Source organism: Juglans regia, chromosome 11 (genome assembly GCF_001411555.2).
Source record: "Juglans regia cultivar Chandler chromosome 11, Walnut 2.0, whole genome shotgun sequence".
Lineage (NCBI taxonomy): Eukaryota > Viridiplantae > Streptophyta > Magnoliopsida > Fagales > Juglandaceae > Juglans > Juglans regia.
Window position 1 is genome coordinate 24,678,402 of NC_049911.1, and position 21,617 is coordinate 24,700,018.

The window sequence follows — 21,617 nt, forward strand, 5'->3', positions numbered from 1 at the left end:
TCATTCAAAACTTAAAATCTACATTAGATTAGTCATCACACTCTCTATAATAATAAAATATTTTTATTTTTTAATTAATTTTATTTTCATAACCTCCTATAATCGCCTATAATTTCTAACAATTATATTTATTTTCATTTTCACAATCCAATAAACAAAATCGATATCAATATTATCAAAAAAATTTCATTAATCTTCAATATTCGGGAGAGGAAGAGGGAAGAAGAAAGAGAAATGAGACGCGGGAGAGAGAGAGCCAATATTAATAAACAATGTATTTAGAAGTGAAATAGTACTTTTCATATTTGATGAAAAAGATGAATTTACTGTAGCTGATATTTAGGATGAAAAGTGTTTGGCTAATTCAATGTGGACCAACTATTGATAAAGTTATTTAAATTTAGAGATGAAATATTATTTGAAGAAGCCAATATGGATGTTCTAAGAGCATTAGTATTGGATTGGCTATCCTATTCTTCAAATTTTGACTAATATATAACTTTTTCACCTTTAGCTAATCATTCAAAACTTGAAGTCCATATTGGATTAGTCATCACATTCTCTATAATAATAAAATATTATTATTTTTTATTATTTATATATTTTTATTAATTTTTATTTTATTTTCATAATCTTTAATAACCTCCAACAAATCATATTCATTTTTATTTTCATAATTTAACAATCTATAATATAATAATCTCATATATATATAGATAGTAAAATCTCATATGAATAAAAATATTATATCTATAATATAATAATCTTAAAAAATACTTTTAGACTTGTTATAGTTCTTTTCATATTTGAAGAGAAGAATGGATTTACTGTAGCTTATAGTTTGGATGAAAACAATTTAGCTAATTCAATGTGGAGCAAATATGGATGATGTTTGCTAAATTTGAAGATGAAAAGGTATTTGGCTAATCCAATATGGATGTTCTAAGGAGTCATTTGAATTAAGTCTACTTTCTTAATCTATTTCATCATTATAATTTTTTTAAATTTTTATATAAAATATAATAAATAATTTAAGTTTTTTAAAATCTTAAAATAATAATATTAAAAAATAATATTTTAATAATATTTTATTTAATTTTTAACTTTCTTATCTCATCCCATTTCATTTCATCATCTAAACCGATCCTAAATATTTTGTTACAGGTTACATATATGTGCAGTCTATTTGATTTCGTAAAATCATTTACGAGGGGATTAGAAATACTTTGCTGGTGGTAGGTACGTCCACGATCTTTCGTTTGAACTTTCTATAGGATTCAAATGAGCTTATTAGCTTTGGCTATGTCCTATTTTTCAGGTACGTCTACGTTGGTCTCGTCTAACCCCCATTCACCTATGAATAATGATAGGGTTACTACCTTACTACTACTACTACCCATTTATTATTCTTTTTATATTTAATTTTTTTTTAATTTTTTAATTTTACTTAATGATTAAGGAAGTGTATATTAATAAATATATATATTTTTTTAATTTTTTCTTAATGATTAAGGATGTTAAAAAAATATTTAAAAAAAATATTTAAAAAAAAATAAAAAAAAAATAAAAAAACTTAAAATACCTTTTGGTAGTAAGTGGGTAGTAATAGGGTAGTAAGCCTATCACTGCCCTTCACCTATTCCAAAATTTATGTTATACCATTTTTCAAACGTTTAAAAGTCAAAATATACAACACTTTTAACGAAGGCAGGGGTAGTTCCGTAATACCACAAAATCCAGGCGTTGTTTAACATTCTCTCAAATCATAAATACCAAACCCCGACCCCGAACCCCCAAACGCAGCACCAGACCCTCGAGAGGGAAAGGAAAAATCTCACACCAGCCGGAGCCACTCTGTTCCCCGGTGAGTTAACTCGCTACTCACTCAGATACCGATACTTCCCTATATCGAGAGAGAGGCCCGCACACGGAATTTTGATTTGTAGAAGAGCGAGGAGATGGGCTCGGAGCTGATTTTCAGAGGCCATGAGAGCCAACCCGTGTCGGACACGTACTCGCCGAAGCGACCGAAGCCGTGGCTCTCCGTAACGCGTCCGATTCGGTACATGCTGCGGGAGCAACGGCTCGTCTTCGTCCTCGTTGGCATTGCTATAGCGACCCTCGTTTTTAGTCTCCTCCCCTCCTCCTCTCCGTCCCGCGTCTCGTACGGGCACGGATATGTCCCGATCCACGAGACCAACTTCGACTCCGACGCGAACCGGATGCTCCACGACAGGCCCGCCCTTTACGAGCACCGTTCCCCCTTCCAGATGTACAATTCGGGCGGGAAGGTACCGCTGGGCCTGAAACGCAAGGGGCTCAGGATCGTGGTAACGGGTGGGGCCGGGTTCGTCGGGTCCCATCTAGTGGACCGGCTGATGGAGCGAGGGGATAGCGTGATCGTCGTCGATAACTTCTTCACGGGGAGGAAAGAGAACGTGATGCACCACTTCGGGAACCCCAGGTTCGAGCTCATCCGGCACGATGTCGTCGAGCCTCTCCTGCTCGAAGTCGACCAGATCTACCACCTCGCTTGCCCTGCCTCTCCAGTCCACTACAAGTTCAACCCCGTCAAGACCATCATATCCTTTTCAATCAATCAACGTGTTTTTCATAGACGCTCCTCTTATTTATTTTTCTTTTCTCCTCTTTTTTATCATCTGTGTTTCCTTAATTGCGAGTTTTTTCTCACAAGACCAATGTGGTGGGAACCCTGAACATGCTGGGGCTGGCAAAGAGGGTCGGTGCGAGGTTTTTGCTAACGAGCACCAGTGAGGTGTACGGAGATCCCCTGCAGCACCCCCAGGTCGAAACCTACTGGGGAAACGTCAATCCCATCGGTGAGTTCACGTTTTTTCACTGTCTATTTTCTCTTTTGCGGCATTCTATTACGCCGGCGCCAACTTGATTTAGACATCACGCGTTTCCTTTCTGTCCGGCGGACGGCGTTTCGTTTTTGTCGAGACGGTGCACCTTAGCATGGTTTCAAGGTGCTGGTCTAATTAGCGCTGGAACAGGGAGTAAGTGTAGTAGGATTCCAGTTGTCGTTGGTTTGAAAGTCGGGCCACGTGGCCATGGTTGTGGGTCTCGCGACTTCAAAAAACGAGTAGTCCGTGATTGACGGGTCTACTAATCTAACGGTGTAGATTGCGTCTTGAATTTAATTTTTTCTCCCTCTCCCGATCAATGGCTTAGAACAGTAAAAAGGGGGAGAGTTGGAGGGCATTGGTGTAATCTCGATAGAAAAGAAACGTGTAGTTTTCTTTTTCTGTTTTTTTTTTTTCAAAAAAGAAGTAGATCTGACAGTTTCGTTTGGGAATCCTGTCTGTTCGACAGGTGTTAGAAGTTGTTACGACGAGGGAAAGCGTACGGCTGAAACGTTGACCATGGACTACCATAGAGGTGCAGAAGTTGAGGTGAGTAGCTATATAACATTGTTAATTGAGAAATAGAGTGGTCCCCACTATTGTTTTTATTTTTTTGTGTTATGTCTGGAGTATCATGAATGGATGAATGTATGTAACTATGTATGTACATGGGCTTGTTTTGTTGCTTTGCAGGTTAGGATTGCGAGAATATTCAACACCTACGGGCCTAGAATGTGCATCGATGATGGTCGTGTCGTGAGCAACTTTGTTGCCCAGGTTGGTAGATCTTTGAGGATATTCTCGCAAAATGAGCTGTCTTTTTTTTTTTTTTAAATTAATTAATTAGTTTCTTAATGATTATTAATGGTGATGTTGTGTAGGCATTAAGAAAGGAGCCTTTGACTGTTTATGGTGACGGGAAGCAGACTAGGAGCTTCCAATATGTATCTGACCTGGTAAGTGAATAGTACTGGTTTCTTTGCCACGTTGGAAATGGGTGTTTGTTTCTACTTTATTTATTCTGTTTGATGGTGCCAAAATAATAATTTTAGGCCTTTTTTCTTTCAATTGCAAGTTGGTTTTGATGCGCTTTTTAAATCTCCAATTGCTTCTTATACCATATTACTTGAATTTTCAATGGTTAAAGATTTAAGGACAAGATCGCTATACTTTGATTGGAAGTTCCTAACCGGATGCAATTGCTTTAGGCTTGTTTGTGGTATATGGCTACTTGATAGAAAGATTGGTATTATGCATAGCTTAGCCTAAAATACATATTATTTGCCCCGTGTGCGTGATGGTGATGATGCATATAAAATAACACAATTTGTGGAAATTTGGTGCCTAAATTGGAAGTTATATATAGTTGGTGAGCTGGTAGAGCAATTGCCATCATGAAGCATACATCATTTTTTTTTAACGAGCAGCATACATCCTTGTTTGTTAAAGAAAATTATTGTATATGCCTCAGAAAGTACACTGAATTTGTTTATATGTGCATGCGTGTGTTGGGCGCCAAATCAGTTCCAGACTACTTAAAATAGTAAATGTCTTGCCTTGTGGTATATAGGTCCAAATGGGTTTCCTTGTCTCTATGTCTATTCATAAGTTTGTTACCTCTATTTCTCATGAGGCATACATCAATTTCCGAAAAGAGCCAATTTGACAGCCTAAGGCAGGCCTGTCATTTTAATTGCCCGGCCACCTTGATATAAAACATGGTCCAGATTGCAGAGCCAATTGGAATTCTTTCCGAACTGTAAAAGTTGAAAGCAGGATCCCTATGTTCATTTCAGCATTTAATTGATCATACTTGTATGAAAATTTACATTTGATGCCAATTATGGTAAAACCATGGAAAAGGAGATGCCTTCTGGGGTAGTTGGGTATCTGTGGTAGGCTGGCATTCCATTGACTAAAATACCTATGTAATTGATTTCTTAAAATAGGTATCTGGGGTAGGCTTTTCACTAGAACAAAATGGGTAGGTTCTATTTAATACCATGAATGGTTGCCTCCACAACGCATTATCAGAAGGTTTTTTGTCTCATTAGTGGTCCCAACTGTGAGAGGGATTGATGTGGAACAGTTGATGTTGTAAAAAAAGTCCAAAATGAAATTGGTAATATGGTTTTTTCCATTTTGATTAGTGTTTTTTATGGTAAACTTGCAATTACGGTTAGTAACTACTGCTTAGGGTTATGGAGATCGTTTAGTTTGATGTGTGCTATGTGTGCTACTATAGGTGGAGGGTCTGATGCGCCTTATGGAAGGAGAACATGTGGGACCTTTCAATCTTGGAAATCCGGGTGAATTCACCATGCTTGAGCTTGCTCATGTAAGTTTATTGCTCTTCTTATGGATTGCATCCCTTTTCTTTGGAGTTTCCTGTTCCATGCCATTTCTTTTAGGATAGAATTAATTTTTGTTGCCCTTTATGATTCTTAATGTTTAGATTTTTTACTTTTAGAGAAGACAAAGTGGCCCTGCCCAACAGAGCTCTGTTGTAGCAAATATTACAATTATATGATACCAATAATTTATTTTTGAGCTCTATTATTGATGCCAGGTGGTCCAGGAAACAATTGACCCAGATGCAAAGATAGAGTACAAACCCAACACAGAGGATGACCCACACAAAAGGAAGCCTGATATCACCAAGGCTAAAGAGCTACTTGGTTGGGAACCAAAGGTGGAACTTCGCAAGGGCCTTCCTCTAATGGTCTCGGACTTCCGAAAACGCATCTTTGGAGACCACAAGGAAGGCGTTTCCACAACCACCATGTAATTCTAAGCCACCATATATAGTTTTTAAGAGTGACAGAGGGAAATTAAGGATCATTGTCTGGGGAATAGGTTTTCCCCCCTCCCGACAATACAGCAACAACACCAGAAACAGCAGTGCAGCATGTGAGCTCGTTTATCCGTCTTTACAATAGGTATTTAGAGGTGTACCTTGTGGCATTTTATTTTTATCTGAGGTTTGTAATTTCTGGGTTACTGCCCCCTTCGCCGCTTAAATAGATTGGTGATTCCCAAAGTGCTTTTTAAGTCCTATTATTTGTTACGAGGCCTGCAGCAATTGCTTATATCCTCTGCATCTATCATAATTCCTGTTTGAATTGGACTAGCTTGCAGATGAACCATGGATTTCTTGCTCAAAATTTAATTTTTCCAATTAATATCTGCATTTGTATACTTGGAAACTTGATAGTTTTTCACATTTTTCTTTCCCATAATCAATTAAAGCAGATTCTGTCTTTTGAAGTGTTTCATTTTAGATTTGAGAAATTATTAAGTTCTAATAAAAAAAAAAATTATTATTATTTGAGATTGAATAAGGAAATGATAATAAAAAAATGAAATACTTTCGAAGAGAAAGTCAAAAGACAATATTCCGCTGAGAGTTCCATGGAGTAGATTGTTACCCCTCGAGCCTCGTCATAAGAAAAGTGTCAATAACGACAACCATTTCACAGGTGGATTCAAAAGCAGTTCAGTGTTGGGTGGCTTTCACAAGTTCCCCTTTTCGACAGCTGAAAGGCTGTCAACTACCATCGTTTAAATTAGAGAAGTCAAGGAAAATTCTTCTGATGCCTGATGGGTCCCTTTTGGTGAGCAGTGTAACTCGGAATTTGTGCCCTGTCATCTTCGAGCAATTCTAACAGTAGTTCGATAAAAACAAATGGGACAATGCTACGTTACTATCAAATGTGTAACATTAGTACTAATAAATTTTTTTATTTTTTAATGTTTTTTAAACATCCTTCAAAAAATAAACAAATATAAATTTACTAATAATTATTTTCTTAATTATTAAATTATATATATATATATATGAGTGAACGTATTTAATAGACATACTATTATTTTCCAAACAAATAAATGACAAATCACGAGCAACTAATCTTGTTTGATTTTGGTGGATAAGAACTCGTTATAATTTTTTTAAATTTTTTTATAAAATATAATAAATAATTTAATTTTTTTTAATTTTAAAATAAAATTATATTAAAAAATTATATTTTAATAACATTTTTTTTTATCTGTATAATCAAACCAGTACAAAACAATCCACAACAAAACTGCCAGGTGATGCAGAACTTGAACGACACGTAATCATCATAGAGCTTTAATTCAAGACTGCCCGATATCATTTTTTTTTTTTTTTTTTTTGCATATTACTATTTTGTGGGAGATTGTAAAAACGACTATAATTATTATAAGACTCAAAACACTGTGTCATCAATTTCTGTCCGGTTTTAATTTTTAGAATTTGAATACTCTAGGCAAACCTAAACAGGTTGTCACGGCTATTTTATTGAAAACGAGCTTTGTATTTGTGTAACGCTTTTATAATGATTGATATTTAATTCTATATCCCGACATCTTGAATTCTTACGCTTTCCAATGATATGCAACACACATCGAAATATTTGAATGTGGTCGATGCAAGTGATTAGACGGTGGATGTAAAAGTGTTTTATCTCATTATTATCATTATAATTTTTTTAATTTTTTATATAAAATATAATAAATAATTTAAATTTTTTAATTTTTAAAATAATAATATTAAAAGATAATATTTTATTCAACTTTCATTTCAATTTATCTCATTTTAACTCACTATCCAAATGGCACGTAAGGCTATATTTGAATTTCAAGATCACCTCCACTCATTTCAAACTAATAATTAATGGGACCAATTATTTTTTTTAACTTTTCATCAAAAGTTATATTCATCTCAATTTATTTCATATATTTAAACACATATTTTAATATATTTACATTCAAACAAATCTCAATGGAACTTACAAAATACTATTATTTATAAATTAACTCAGATTATTTGAAATCACCCCATCATGTGGCTCTTTTTGGATGTTGAGATAGTCTCAACCTATCTCATTTTCATCTCAATATCCAAATATTACTTAAATACAAACACTTTTCAATTTCAAAATTTTAACTTTTTCACTTAATCATTACAATTTTCTCAAATTTTAAACAAAACGCAAAAAAATTTCAACTTTTTCAAATTTCAAAATAAAAATAATATTAACAAATAAAACTTTTTTTATTCAATCTTTTCTCTCTTATTTTTCAAAATCTCGTAAAACATCTTAAACTCAAACTATTTCAATACAATTCACATGTTATTTTACTATTATTTACAAATTTTTCATCTCAAGTCCAAATCTAGACAGACTCGTTTGGTATCACATATGAGATGAGATGAAAGTTGAATAAAATATTATTAAAATATAATTTTTATTTTAAAATTTATAAAAATTATATTATTTATTATATTTTATGTGTGAATTTATAACAGTTATAATAATTAAATTAAATAAGATAAAATTAATTAATCAGATGATTTGTATAACCAAACGAGTAAATCTTTGGCATAATTATAGCTAGTGTGAAGTATATGCTCTACGTACTGCAATCACCGGCCGAGACGTACGCATGAGAAAACAGGCCACTTATTTCAATTCCTTTTCAAAATTCACTTCAAATTTTGGGAGGAAACGAAGACCGCTATAGATCGTACTCGTCATACAGAAAAAGATTATTTAGGAGCAGACACAAGCACGCGATCGGTTAAAGAGTGGGCTACATAGCAGAGTGATGGAACATCCGGCGCCGTCCCCTCAACCCACAAAGATAGCTGCTGCTTTGCCTTCGTCTGTTTATTGTGGCAGGTGATGCAGCGGAGGCGACGGCTATCTCAATGCCATTGTTAAATGAGTGGTGAGACGTTGGTCGAACGGTGACAGCGTTGTTATCGCTCGTGTGCTTGCCAAGCCAAGCTATGATGTCCGCAAACACAATCTCGACGTTCTCGTCGGGCTCTCCAGACGTTAAACCGTGCCACATTCCTGGGTACAATTTTATAGTCTTGTCTAAGGTGCTGGCTTGCTCGTACAATGCCCTACTTACTTCTGGGTCTGTCACTGTATCTGCTTCTCCATGCAACACAAAGAATGGAAGGGTCACCTGCACAAATACCAGTCAGCCATAAAAAAAAAAAAAAAGGGAAAAGAAAAAAGACGTCTGCTATGATTGTCACTAATAATAATAAAAAAAGAACAGTAGTTTGAAAGCAAAACGACAACCTCGTTTAAACTTTCTTCAAGGCTCATGCTTGTTCTCAGCATCTCTAGTGCAGTTTTCAGCCGAGGCTTGTCTTGGTAAATCAACTTGTTGCTCCTTATCTGTGTCCATCATGGAATTAAGAAAATAGATACGCAGCTTGACTTAGATCTTCAGAGAATGGCTAATTTATTCTAATGATCTTATTGATTACAATTGCAGATAAGTAATCTTACTTCTTCTCGCTTGATAGGGTCTTTGAAGGCCGCATCGATGACATCCTTTGTGGGAACTATCTTCCATTTTGGAATAATATCTTCAACTCGCGTCAAGATATTCACAATCACAGGGTGTGGCTTCACCTTCTCGGAGATCTACCAATGTATCCACATAATCTCACGTCAACTTTTTTGGGGGATGGAGAGTACTAATTAAACAATATATAGTTATTGGCATTTAATCAAACAAGCTAAGTTCGATTTTATCTCATGGAAAGTATACATATACCTTACACATGGGTGCAACAAGAACAGCACCATTCCAAAAAGAAGGGTCCTTTTTATGCAAAAGTAGGGCCACTGCCCCTCCCATCGACTCTCCATACAAGAACCTGCACTTATTCCTGTACTCTTCCTGCACTGAGAAGTTAACCATTGTGAATATATTTTAGGGGCCGGGGTACTATTGGATATTATATATTACGATCTATCAGTGGCTAATTGAGATGATGATGATGATGATCATAAATCAGAAGCATACCGCTAACTGACTTGAAGAAATCATAGCAATCATTAACGATGTTTTCGAACTTCTTGATGTAACAACGAGCACCCTTAGACCGTCCATGTCCTTCGTAATCAATCCCAAACACAGCATATCCCGCCCGCGCAAGCCTGATCCCACATTCTGGAACAACCAATATCTCATCATGTCAATCCACTGGGCATCTGTTAAAACACATTTTCCAAAGATCTTTTCCAATCTTTCCACGAGTTTTAGAGGACAATGATTTGAAACAATACGCGGTGATTAACTTTAGTATTATTCACTCTGCTTACCCAAAAAGAGACGCTCTTTATTGTTCCAGTCGGAGCCTGACCCACTTACGATTCAAGCACATATATATCTCATTTGTCGTGTAGCAAAACAGCAACGTAGATGGTATTGATTGGTCCTTTTACGATTTACCCAATTTCAGTTCGTTCATGACCATAATAAACAATTCTTATGCCTATGATCCCTTCCTCATAAAACATAAGAAAATGAGTTATTTTTAGATATTTTCAGGTATTTATTATTAATTTTTACTATTATTTATTATTGTTCATCTATTATTATTTTTTTATTATTATTCACAAAATATCTAAAAATACATCACTACTCAAACACAACCTAAGTATTTAAGTTCTAACACTTGACAGATATAGATATAATATATATTACGTGAATCCTACTGGTATTATTTGATGTCGTTTTTATAAGATTTTTGGACAATATGAACCCGATCGACAAGTGCATAATATCGAGTTCATATTGTGCTTATATTTCTTTCTCTTAAAATAATTAGATCGAATAATTAAAGAGGATTGCAATTAATAGCTAGCGTAGTTCTAACACCAACAATAGTTAGTTATTTTTATTATAATTTAAAGATAATTAAATAATTTAAACGAAGTTTTTTAATGAGAGAGAATTAAAGGAGGATGTTTAAAGTGAGACAAACACTATAAATAATGACAGCTGGTTCGATACAATTATATGTTAAATTAAACACGTGTGCATATACCATCGATGATAATATTTTCATCATACATTAATGCAGTTCTCACCTGTCCTCACTATTATTAATGTACATTAATCCGAAGGTATTCTATTCTTTTGATATTGGAAATTGTCGTAGTTCATGAGCTTTTCGCATTTCTTTCCTTCTTTTTATATATATAATTGTTTTTTCAAAAGATAATACCACATGGAAGAGGAAAAGAAAAAGCGAGGGTTTCAACAGTACTAATCTTAATAATCATCACGAGCCTCAGGGATTTTGGTAATTTTCTTTTTCCCAAAAACCAAGAAGAAGATAAGATATATGATGTGGTCACCAGACACCAGTGCTCTCTGATGGGTTTGTCCTGTGAGGTCACTTAGGATTAGGAAGACATCGTTGGTGCAGAGGATATGGACAGACAACAAATGGTCGATAAACTTTATCTTAAAAAAAATATTAAAAAAATAATAAAAATTTCAAATCCATTATGTAGTAGTAAAAATGTGATAGAAAATAATAAATCTATGATTATTCATGTTAACTATCTCTCGAGAGAAAAGTTATTATGGTAAGTCTATTATTAAAAAATTATTTTTTTTTTATATATATTCTGAATTTATACATTTATTTCAAAAACAAGTGTACCAGATATATTTATCTAAATAGCAAGTACAATTTAATAGGCTTCGGAAAAAATTAAATGCCAATAATAGACATTTTAGTGTGTGGTCACTAGCTCCACAAAAGAATCGATGTGGTTGGGTCGAGAGTTCAAGTACGGATGTACAAGAGACTTTTGTAATTACCTAATAATAGATGTTACACCAAAAATGAGACACTTTTTTCCTTTTTTGTGTGCGATGGCGGTGACCGTGATCATCAGAAGTGGGTAGTATTTTCAGATCAAAATATTTTAGAATTTCATTACAAATTCTAAGCTTAGATTTGGAAAGAGAATTTTATAATATCAAGAGATGATATAATATTTATTTACATTTATTATTTAAAATATTCGCTAATATAACAATAAATATTATAGAGCTCACATTTTTCGTGTATGTTTCTCTTTCAATTTAAAAACTAGAATTGTAACAAAAAAAAAAAATCTAGCTTTCTCACAAGAAAAGTACCTTATGTATGCTAGTTCCTACATATAATGTCTTAGGTGAACAAATTTCTGGTTGAAATTTGGAAAGTGGCTTATGGATGGTTAGAATTTTGAAGCTTGCCAATAACGGCATCTTAGGGGTGGTGGTGGTGGTGGTTAGGAATGGGATATTCCATCTGGAATTATAGATCAAGATTTAAGTTGTGTTTGGATAGTGAGATATTATGTGAAGTATTTTAAAAATATTATTTTCACTACCCAAAAGATTCACAGAGATCATAAAATCCAGAGAGATAGAAATAAAAAGTTATTGAACTTGGTGTAGATACATTGTATGATCCCTCTCTCTAAAACCAAGGATTTGTTCTTTAATGCAGTAAAACTATTAATAATAGGGTAAGCAGGCTTTGGTCTTTTGGACAGGTTAGGTGAACAAATTTCTGGCTGAAATTTGAAAAGTTACTTATTGGGGGTAGTTGGAACTTTGAAGCTTTGCCAATAATAGTTTCTTAAAGGGTCGGTGTGGCAACTTTTCTTTTTGGTATTTTTGTAACTTTTTTCGTTTTTTGGATTTCTTTAATTTGTACATGTTAAAAGATGCAAGTGATCAGAGAAAGATGTAAATCATTAAAATCACATTGAAGTTCATACCCACAACCTTTTGTCAATTGAATGCAAAGATAAAAGAAAAGGGAAAGGAAAAAAAAAAAGATTAATTAACGTGACCATTCGATGTTTTAAAATATTAGATTAGGCTCGCGAAAATTTTTTATTTTATTTTATTTAATTATTATAATTTTTTAACTTTTTTATATAAAATATAATAATCAATTCAATTTTTTTATAGAACTAACAAAGTGGAAAAGAAAAAGAAAAATGAGTTGTTTGAGAGAATTTATTACCTCTCATGAAGCCGCTGCACTCCATGCCATAACCTGCAAACTCCATTAATCGATACGAATTTAATAATCGCACCTATCAGAACAGAGAGCTCTGATAGAGAGAGAGAGAGAGAGAGAGGTACCATGGCAAAGGAAAACAAGAGCGTTTGGAGAAGAGAAAGGCAGCCATCTGCAAGTAAAGAGCTGCACTCCTCTTGGATTTCTTATATATTCCTGATATTTGTTTCAACATCATAACTTTTCTGTTTTTGGAAGCCATTTGAACACCCAGAAGAAAGAAACAAAAGACAATAATAAAGCTAATTAAATGAAGAAGAAAAATATGGAAGATACTTACTTCTTGAAATACAAAGGCCTCCTCCATCTTCTTCATGCTAGAGCTCAGAACACAAAGATTCAGCAACCCAATTAAATCAGATCTTCCATGCTTACGTTCACAAGTAATAGATCTATCATCTATAATAGCTCTTCAAAGATAAGAACAGGACAGGAGATGGATGATGATGTTTGCTTATGTAGTCAAAGAGACGTTCTGGTTCATGAGGAGGCAGAGAGCTTTTTGGAACATACTAGCAAAGTTGGAATATATATATGTAGAGAGAGAGAGAGAGAGAGAGAGATGCCTCTTATTTGGGTATTTAATTATTTATTTATTTATTTTGGGTATTGAAGGAGCCCATCCCGTCTTTGCAGTGAAAAACTTCAAGACGGGAAAATGGACGTTGGCTGTATACACAATATTTTTTTAACATAATTACTTAACATAATTATGTGTTGTTTATGTATAACAGTTCGTTTGGCTGAGGCGACCCTCCAACATGGTCTCAGTCCTTATCATGAACGACGGCGTCATGTTATCCAGAGGCTCGGAATCTTTGAATTGTATGACAAAGATATGGAAAAGTCACTCTGCCGCCCCACTCATACCTGGTGTGACTGATCGGTGATTTTATTTATTTATTTATTTATTTAATGATAATAAAAAAGAGAATAATTTTAAGAATATTGATGTATTTTTTTATTTTTTAAAAATATTTAAATATATTAAAAAAATAAAAATTTTAAAAATACTGTACAATAAGACCGAGGGGCTACTACTCCAAAGATATACGCTAGAAACTCTTTAAAGAAATTTGAAGAACAAATTTCCTATTGGCTATATGATGATATATTACTGTTTGGACGTAATCCAATTCACATCCCAGTTACGAACATGATCTACTCCATGATGTCTACCCAAAACCTTGAACAGTACTTTCTTTCCACTTGCAATAATAATAAAAAAAAAAACTTTTCCAACTCTTTTGAACTGTAGACGATGCGTAGAGCATCACATGATTAATTGTTGTCAACTCAACTCCAATTAGGTTAAGTAATTCAGTTATTGTTCTCTATATTATATGTTTATATATAATTAATATTGACACTCACATTAATTCGACCATTGCGTGTGTTAAAGCAAATTCATCACTCTCAATAGCATTTATTTCGTTAGATCGTGTTCAGAAGTCATGTATTCAAATCACGGGAGCGAAAATCGTCGCGAGGGAAGGATTGTTTGGAGCCTAAGTTTGAATTGAGAAATACTCTTTAACATATTTCATCTCATCTCATTATTATAATTTTTATAAATTTTCATAAAAAATATAATAAATAATTCAATTTTTTTAAATCTTAAAATAATAATAATATTAAAAAAAAATATTATTCTAATAATATTTTATTTTATTTTAAACTTTTATCTCAATTCATTTCATTTCAACTCAACTCACTATCTAAACCTAACCTAGTCTGCCCACATTACCCAGTTGTAATCGCTATTTGAAATTATTCTAAAAACTGGCATACCGAGTGCGACAATAATATTTATTTTTAATATGCTTAATTTATCACGAAATGAGAGGTTTGGATTCAGATATGAGTTGAGATAGATTGAGATGATTTGTGAATAGTAGAATAAAAATTAAATTATTTATTATATTTTGTGTATGAATTTTGAAAAGTTGTTTTAAAATTTAAAAAAATTAAATTGTTTATTATATTTTACGAAGGAATTTAAGAAAATTGTAATAATGAGATCAAATAAGATGAGTTAAGATGAATTTTAAATACATACAAGACCAGATTTTCCCTTATAATCATTTCTAAGTTTGAAGGGGATTGGATTTGTTTTAATAACCATTACTCTCACTCACAAAAACTTTCTCCCTGATGTTTATGCTTGACACTTGCTCATGAGATTTTAATAATTGAAATGGAAATCAGGTATCTCTCATTTTTCACATTTTGACTCGAGTTTTAAATTTGATAAATTCAAAGCGTTTTGCCTTTTGATATGTTACGTCTGAGGGGCTCCCAGTAATACTACAAATCATACTTTTATCTCACTTTCTTTCTATTATATAAAATGTATTTTTATCTTTTTATCATTTTTTTAAAATAAATATAAAGATTGATAGATACTGTCACTTCATCATAATAAAATGAGAGTAAGATAATAGTATAATTTAAAGAATTTTCTGAAAGTCTCCATGACCGAAGTTGCAAAAAAGTGCACAAACGCATTAATTATGAAGTAAAAATTCAAAATTTTAATATAGAGACAAAATATTATTTTAATATTTAATTCATAAACTAATAATGAATTTTAACCATCAAAACAAACTAATATTGAAATTTTAAAATAAACCCGAATTGTGTTGAGTCAACTTTTATTGATGTAACTTAGAAAGAAGTGGTAGCTCATGTAGGGAAAATGTATATTTGACGAAAATGACAAATCACATATTAATATGTAGTGTAGGGGATGAAAATTAGAATTTTTCTTTAATTTAATATGCCCGAAGCAAAGTTTATCAATTATCAAGTTTAAAACTTGTGTCTTGATGTTGATGAATGAAAGTGCACGTGTACATGATTTCTGAAATTTTCTAGTAAAAATTATAACAAAGAATAAAGTTATGGACCTAATTTATTTTAATAATCACCGATAAACTTTTTAACTAGATAAAAAACAATTCAAATATGATAAAAAAAAAGGACCACATTTATAAAAGCGAGATGAAAGTAAAATAATAGTGAAATATATACCATGCAACATAACTCAATAATCAATGATTATGTTTTCTCTCAAGTTAAGGTATGATGATTTTTGGATATCACTTACAAGCTTCTCTTATTTAATAAGTTTTGCATGTGAAGGTACGAGTATTGCTGCAAATCCCATTCTTTACACGCGAAAATACATAGAAATTTTGAAAAAGAAAAAAGGAACTTTCTTGAATCATTGAATAATAAATTGTAAAACTTTTGTTATTAAGAGTAATGCTACAGATCAGCCCTTGTTCACGGCTAATCTGTAGCACACCTTACGTGTGCATTTTTTTTTAACGCAAAATGCATCACTCAATTCATCTACCTCTCTCTCTCATCAGCTCTCTCAGACCGATGGAAAGCCTCACCCGATTCTCTTCAACTCATCCCGGCGTCGCCGTGGGCCGCCCAGCCTCACCACCACCACAGGCAACTTCCCCTCACCCCGGCGATCAAGCTAGCCTCCACCTATCTCCCCCATGAGCAGCCCTCTCTCTCCCTTGCAGTAACCCAACCAAAATGGGTTTCACCCATTTTTCTCCCATTGCGCCGCCGTATGCTGCCACCTAGACCACCGCACCTCCACCACCTCTCGTAGACCCAGCCACCACGAACCCCATCTCCCTCTCCGTTGCACACACGCAAGCTACTCATAAATGGTGGGTTTCGCACGAGCGTCGTGCGTCGATTCTAGCCCCATCGAGCACCTCCCTTGACTACCGCGACTCCTCCCCGAGCCAGCCAAACCCTCCACCTCTCTCTCGCTCTCTCTATCTCGAATTCGGACAGTGGGGGTGCGAGGAGGATGGGCAATAGGGGAGGAGAGATAAGAATTTCAAAAATGAAATGTGTGAAATGAGAAAGAAGTAGGTTTTGTTACGAGGGTATTTTTGTCATTTTACTAGTGTGTTTTGGATGATTCCAAACATGGACTGATGCAAATATTATTTCTGTTATTAATAAGTAAATCACTCATATTTCGTTATATTATATCAATTTATAAACTTATTTTTATAAAATATTTTGTATAGACCTAATACTTCTCTTCGAAAAAACTCAAAAAAGAAGCATAAATATTAAGGGCTTACTTAGAAATAGATCTTATTCGAAAATAAATTCTGATCTGATCTGATCTTCTTTCTAAACATAATTCAATTACAAACATTTTCAAATTAATTATTATAACTTTTTCAAACTTTCTAATAAAAAATAAAAAATAATTCAACTTTTTTAAATCTTCAAATAAAAATAATATTATAAAATAATATTTTAATTTTATCATATTTTTTATTTAACTGTTTCTCTCTCATCTCTCAAAATTTTAAAAATATTCAATTCAAACTATTTCACAACTATTTATAAAATTTTCATTTTTATTTTATCTCACTCCCTAGACCAGCCCTGGATCTAGGCACCTGCACCTTCAGTAAAAGATCAATAAATATCGAACCAATAATTCACAGGAATGGTGGCGGATTGCTGAACAACCAACCCTCTTAAATTTAGGGGGAAAGAAAAATCAATAGTTCACCTAAATTTATTAACCATATGTACGAAAACGAATTGGAAAATATAACTCAAAAAATAAAAGATACCATTGACGTAAGTTTGACAAAAGTCCGGTGTCAAAATCACCAGGAAATGACATCTGGGTGGGTCCACTCCGTTTGATTATGATTCATGAAAGCAAGCAATGGATCCCCGAGTCAGAACTTCCGAAACAATCACTTTCTATTTATTTGAAAGACCTTTTCCTTGGAGGTGACGCTTTCCGATAAATTAATTTAAACATGCTAACGACCATCCAAACGTGCAAATGTGGTAGAGAGACAAAGAACAAACAGATAAATAAACAATTCGCGTACAAGTTTTGTATGATACATGTTACATGGAACAAACAGTTCCATAATACAATTCGCGTACAAGTTTTGTATGTTTTTTGGATGGTGGCTGGGAGATATAAATCTGACAGAAACTCATATAACATTTGACATATCAGGCATGGGCTTTTCAGGTTCTAACCAGTTTAATCCATAAAATCTCTAATCGAAGCAGACACAGACAATGACACAGGCAGGCAAGCAGTTCCATAGCGATTGGAATGGAAGGAGGCCATGGTTGACATGGCAGCAGTAGGAGGTCATGTAAAACGAAATGCCACATTTTTTGGGTAAATAGGAACAAAAGTTCAAGAAATGACTAAGCCAATGATAGGTGGCCTACCATTGCCGTGACTTGGTATATTATACTTACTCAAACAAACTTGCATCATTCATGTTGATTGTTACTTTAAAAAAAAAAAATATATTGATTGGCTTGTCAACCAATCAACCTTTGCAGGAGCAAATTCTAACTAGAAAACCAGCCTTCCGGAAAATGGAAGGAAAATGACATAGAGCTTTGAATTTCAGTGAGGTCACGTATCAATGAGTCAATACAAAAGTAAAACAAAATTGGACAAGTCACAATTCAAGAAAATAATCTGAGAGATTTAAGAGGATTACGGACATTGGGGTAAAAGGATGAACCAGTCAACAAGCTTGAACATCTAGTAAATTGAGTAGCACAAACAAAGCTCATTTCATGTTGACAAAAGACGAAACCAAATTAAACCTTTAATTCACCTCAAAATTGGAATAGTTGACAAATTGATCTTCGCATAGTCACCAAGGAAAATATATTTGATGGGTCATACTAGTATTTGGTGGTTGGTAAATACAGCAGATGGTGAGAACTACCTTGTTCCTCAGCTTCAGGCTTCCACCGAGAGATGCTTCAAGATGTTCTAGAATAGTCTGCAGCAGCACTGAGGGCAGAAACCATACCAGCCACCCCAACTACCTGTGTCCAGCTACGTGTCCTAGCAGCAACAGCTGCCCCTGCTACAGCACCCGCAACCAAACCATTCACCTGTGAATGGCAAAAAAGAAAAGAAGAAACTAAGCATGGTTTGGATAGAGTTAAGATGAAATGATTTGTGAATAGCAGTGAGATATTTGAGTTGAGATAAGATGAATTAGACATGGTTTGAGTTAAAATGTTTTATGGAATTTTGGGAAAGGAAAGAGAAAAAGTTGAAAATATTATCAAGTTAAAATATTGTTAAAATATTATTTTTGTTTTGAGATTTGAAAAAATTGAATCGTTTTATGTGTTTTATTTGAAAGATTGAGAAAGTTGTAATAATTAGATAATGATTAGATGAAAAAGTTGAAAATTTGAAATTGAGAAGTGTTTGTATTTTTTGTGTTTGAATATTGAGATGAGATGGAAGCATCTCTCTATCCAAACCAGGCCTTATATTACCCTACATCAGTTCATCAAACTGTATCCATATTCTACAACTCCTCTAATGATCATCACTGTCCTACGTAGGCAATCATGTCACAATTATTTTTTTTAAAGTAATCTCTACTCACACAAATGCTGATAACAAACGGTAAAATCTTGATTAAAAAGAAGGAATTCTGGAGGATTTTGTATGAGCTCCCTGAATTTAGTTCTTTTTTCAGCTCATGTTGTAACACCTTAAAGAAAGTGCTAGACTATCTCTGCATTTCTGTTCCAAAAGAACAAGTCAAGAATAGTTAAATCCTTGGAATTTTGTAAAATCTGGTTCTACTCAGTAAAGAACCAATGAGGAACTTGATACTCATGCATCCTTACCATACTCATGCACCGCTACAATGGTTATCCATTTAACAAATTTGAGGCGTTACAATCTCTCCTACTCAATCCCTAACATCCTCGCCATACCTATGTAATACTATCGTACCCTAGCGCAACATGGTGTCACTAGTTGGCTTTGATACCATTTATAATGACCCAAGTAAAGCACTAACTGCATATGTGCATCTATTCCTAAAAGATCAGTCAAGTTTATAATTGAAATTCATTGGGATTATTATAAAGCTCAGTTGACCTAGTAAATAAATAATCTGGGACTTTACACTAGGCATTTTTTTATAGTTAAAATAAATTTTATTGAAAGGAAAAATAGGTGTGGCCCAAGACTCATGCATCTTTGTCATAGTTATGCATCTCTATCATATTTCACTCATGGGACTTCAACCAGTCTGAGGTGTTACAATTTCCCTCACTCAAATCCATGATGTGCTCACCAAAGCCCATGTCACACCACAGTGCCATAATACAGCATTTACTAAGTCGGCACTCATATCATTTCTAACATCTCACCTACCTATCAAAAATCATTTCTAACATCTCAAGAAATGCTCTAGCTGCATCAGCACTTGTAGTCTAAAAGGATTAGTTAAGGTTGCAATTTGAGCTCTTTTGAATCACTATAAAACCCTTTTCCACCAGGTACATCTTCTTGATTACCTATCAAAAAAAAAAAACTAATGCAGGACTTCGCACTCACTTATCTTTATATATTCACCCAATGGGACTTGATCAATCCAGGATGTTATACATATAATTAACGTCTTTGAAAGATTTCAGATTGGCTATGAATGAGACAGCAAAAGGATGCCTGATTTCTAAGTCGAGAATATTCCTCATACTCAACCTCTCTAAGGTTGGATGAAGCAGTTCAAAATTTGTAATGAAATGGAAAAACTAATGTTCCTATCACATGGCTATGGCCTTTTGTGCACCATGATTTGCTTCCTTAAGGATTGCATCCTTCCATAGAAGGAGGCTCGTGTAGAAAGTAATCTAATTCAGTGAACAAAGTGAGGAAATTCGTAAGGATCCCGACAATGACATCATGAGATGTTCATGACTTCATCTACCAAAACATTTTCGACAGTTTCTGGCAGTGAATGTGTGAAAAACGTAATTGTATACAACTAACCCAATCATTCCGCCTCCGATATCTTTGAATTCCACAACGTGTCACAGTATAAATTCCAGCAACAAGTCCTAAAAGCCGAGTTTAAAATGTTATGCGGCAAACATGGATGGAAAGCTCAAAGACTATAAAACAAAATGATAACAAAGAATCGGCGAGTTCTATTACCACATTGAAAGCCGAATTTGCCAACCGACTTGGCCTGCACATAATTGTCAACCAAGAATCAAACTTGAAGAACACACATGTGCTCCTTAATGCGGAAATCAACAAAAAAAACACACGTTAACAATATTGTGGAAGTGTAATTGAAAAAAAAAAAAAAAAGAAAGAAAATACGTAGTACGTACTACAAAAGAAGCACGAGCAACTCCGGTAAGTCCTACAAACAAAATAGACAGATATTTTATATTAAAATACCCCAAAATCTGAGAGCTAGGCTATATAGCAATACAGCAAACTATCTTGGCCCTAAAAAACTCGGCAAAAAAAATGAGAACGAAAAGAGTGATAAGATTTTGATTCATTTTAAGGTGTCATGAGAATACCTTTCTGACGAGCATCGTACGGACCCATACACAAGCCCCATATTGCGCCGGCCTGGATATATAATATATGAATAGGTTTCATTCAGTGATTTTGTGTCGGAAAGTAGGGTCTATTAACAAAAAATCTAAACAATGTTAAAATATCGAATGGTGATACCGTTCCGACGCGGAGGATGGAGTCAACAGCGAGGGAGGAGCACGGGACGACGCCATAGAGCTCGTCTTCCATCTCTCATTTCCGATTCTCCCGAAAGACGGCGATTCCCAGTCCAATTTTGCGAAGGTACCAGATTCGGTCTCCGAAACGACGCTGTTTTCAGACGCGGACAATACTGCCACGATTTGGGCTAAAATTGGGCCATAGCCCAACCCACATACGGCTTTTTGTATAAAGTATAGTCAAGTTTGGGCTAGGTTTGTAG

At 34.1% G+C, this 21,617-nt stretch overlaps 3 protein-coding genes across 3 annotated transcripts; 1 reads left to right on the forward strand and 2 right to left on the reverse strand.

The window, feature by feature from the left end:
- Positions 1 to 1,782: 1,782 nt before the first annotated feature.
- On the forward strand, positions 1,783 to 5,994 carry LOC108986871 (UDP-glucuronic acid decarboxylase 2-like). The gene is made up of 7 exons (XM_018959665.2): positions 1,783 to 2,582; positions 2,693 to 2,840; positions 3,337 to 3,416; positions 3,561 to 3,644; positions 3,749 to 3,823; positions 5,113 to 5,205; positions 5,437 to 5,994. The coding sequence occupies exons 1-7, from the start codon at positions 1,959 to 1,961 to the stop codon at positions 5,653 to 5,655; spliced, it is 1,323 nt and encodes a 440-aa protein (XP_018815210.1). The 5' UTR covers positions 1,783 to 1,958; the 3' UTR covers positions 5,656 to 5,994.
- A 2,237-nt stretch (positions 5,995 to 8,231) lies between these two features.
- LOC108986861 (caffeoylshikimate esterase-like) lies at positions 8,232 to 13,454 on the reverse strand. The gene is made up of 8 exons (XM_018959643.2): positions 13,076 to 13,454; positions 12,861 to 12,951; positions 12,739 to 12,771; positions 9,723 to 9,869; positions 9,471 to 9,601; positions 9,200 to 9,337; positions 8,987 to 9,085; positions 8,232 to 8,867 (listed from the first exon to the last, which is right to left on the reverse strand). Exons 1-8 carry the CDS (start codon positions 13,109 to 13,111, stop codon positions 8,484 to 8,486), a joined length of 1,059 nt encoding a protein of 352 aa, XP_018815188.2. The 5' UTR covers positions 13,112 to 13,454; the 3' UTR covers positions 8,232 to 8,483.
- A 4,755-nt stretch (positions 13,455 to 18,209) lies between these two features.
- Positions 18,210 to 21,499, reverse strand: LOC108986862 (outer envelope pore protein 16-4, chloroplastic). Its single transcript, XM_018959644.2, has 6 exons — positions 21,353 to 21,499; positions 21,196 to 21,247; positions 20,998 to 21,029; positions 20,816 to 20,849; positions 20,651 to 20,718; positions 18,210 to 18,741 (listed from the first exon to the last, which is right to left on the reverse strand). The coding sequence occupies exons 1-6, from the start codon at positions 21,422 to 21,424 to the stop codon at positions 18,607 to 18,609; spliced, it is 393 nt and encodes a 130-aa protein (XP_018815189.1). The 5' UTR covers positions 21,425 to 21,499; the 3' UTR covers positions 18,210 to 18,606.
- Positions 21,500 to 21,617: the final 118 nt, after the last annotated feature.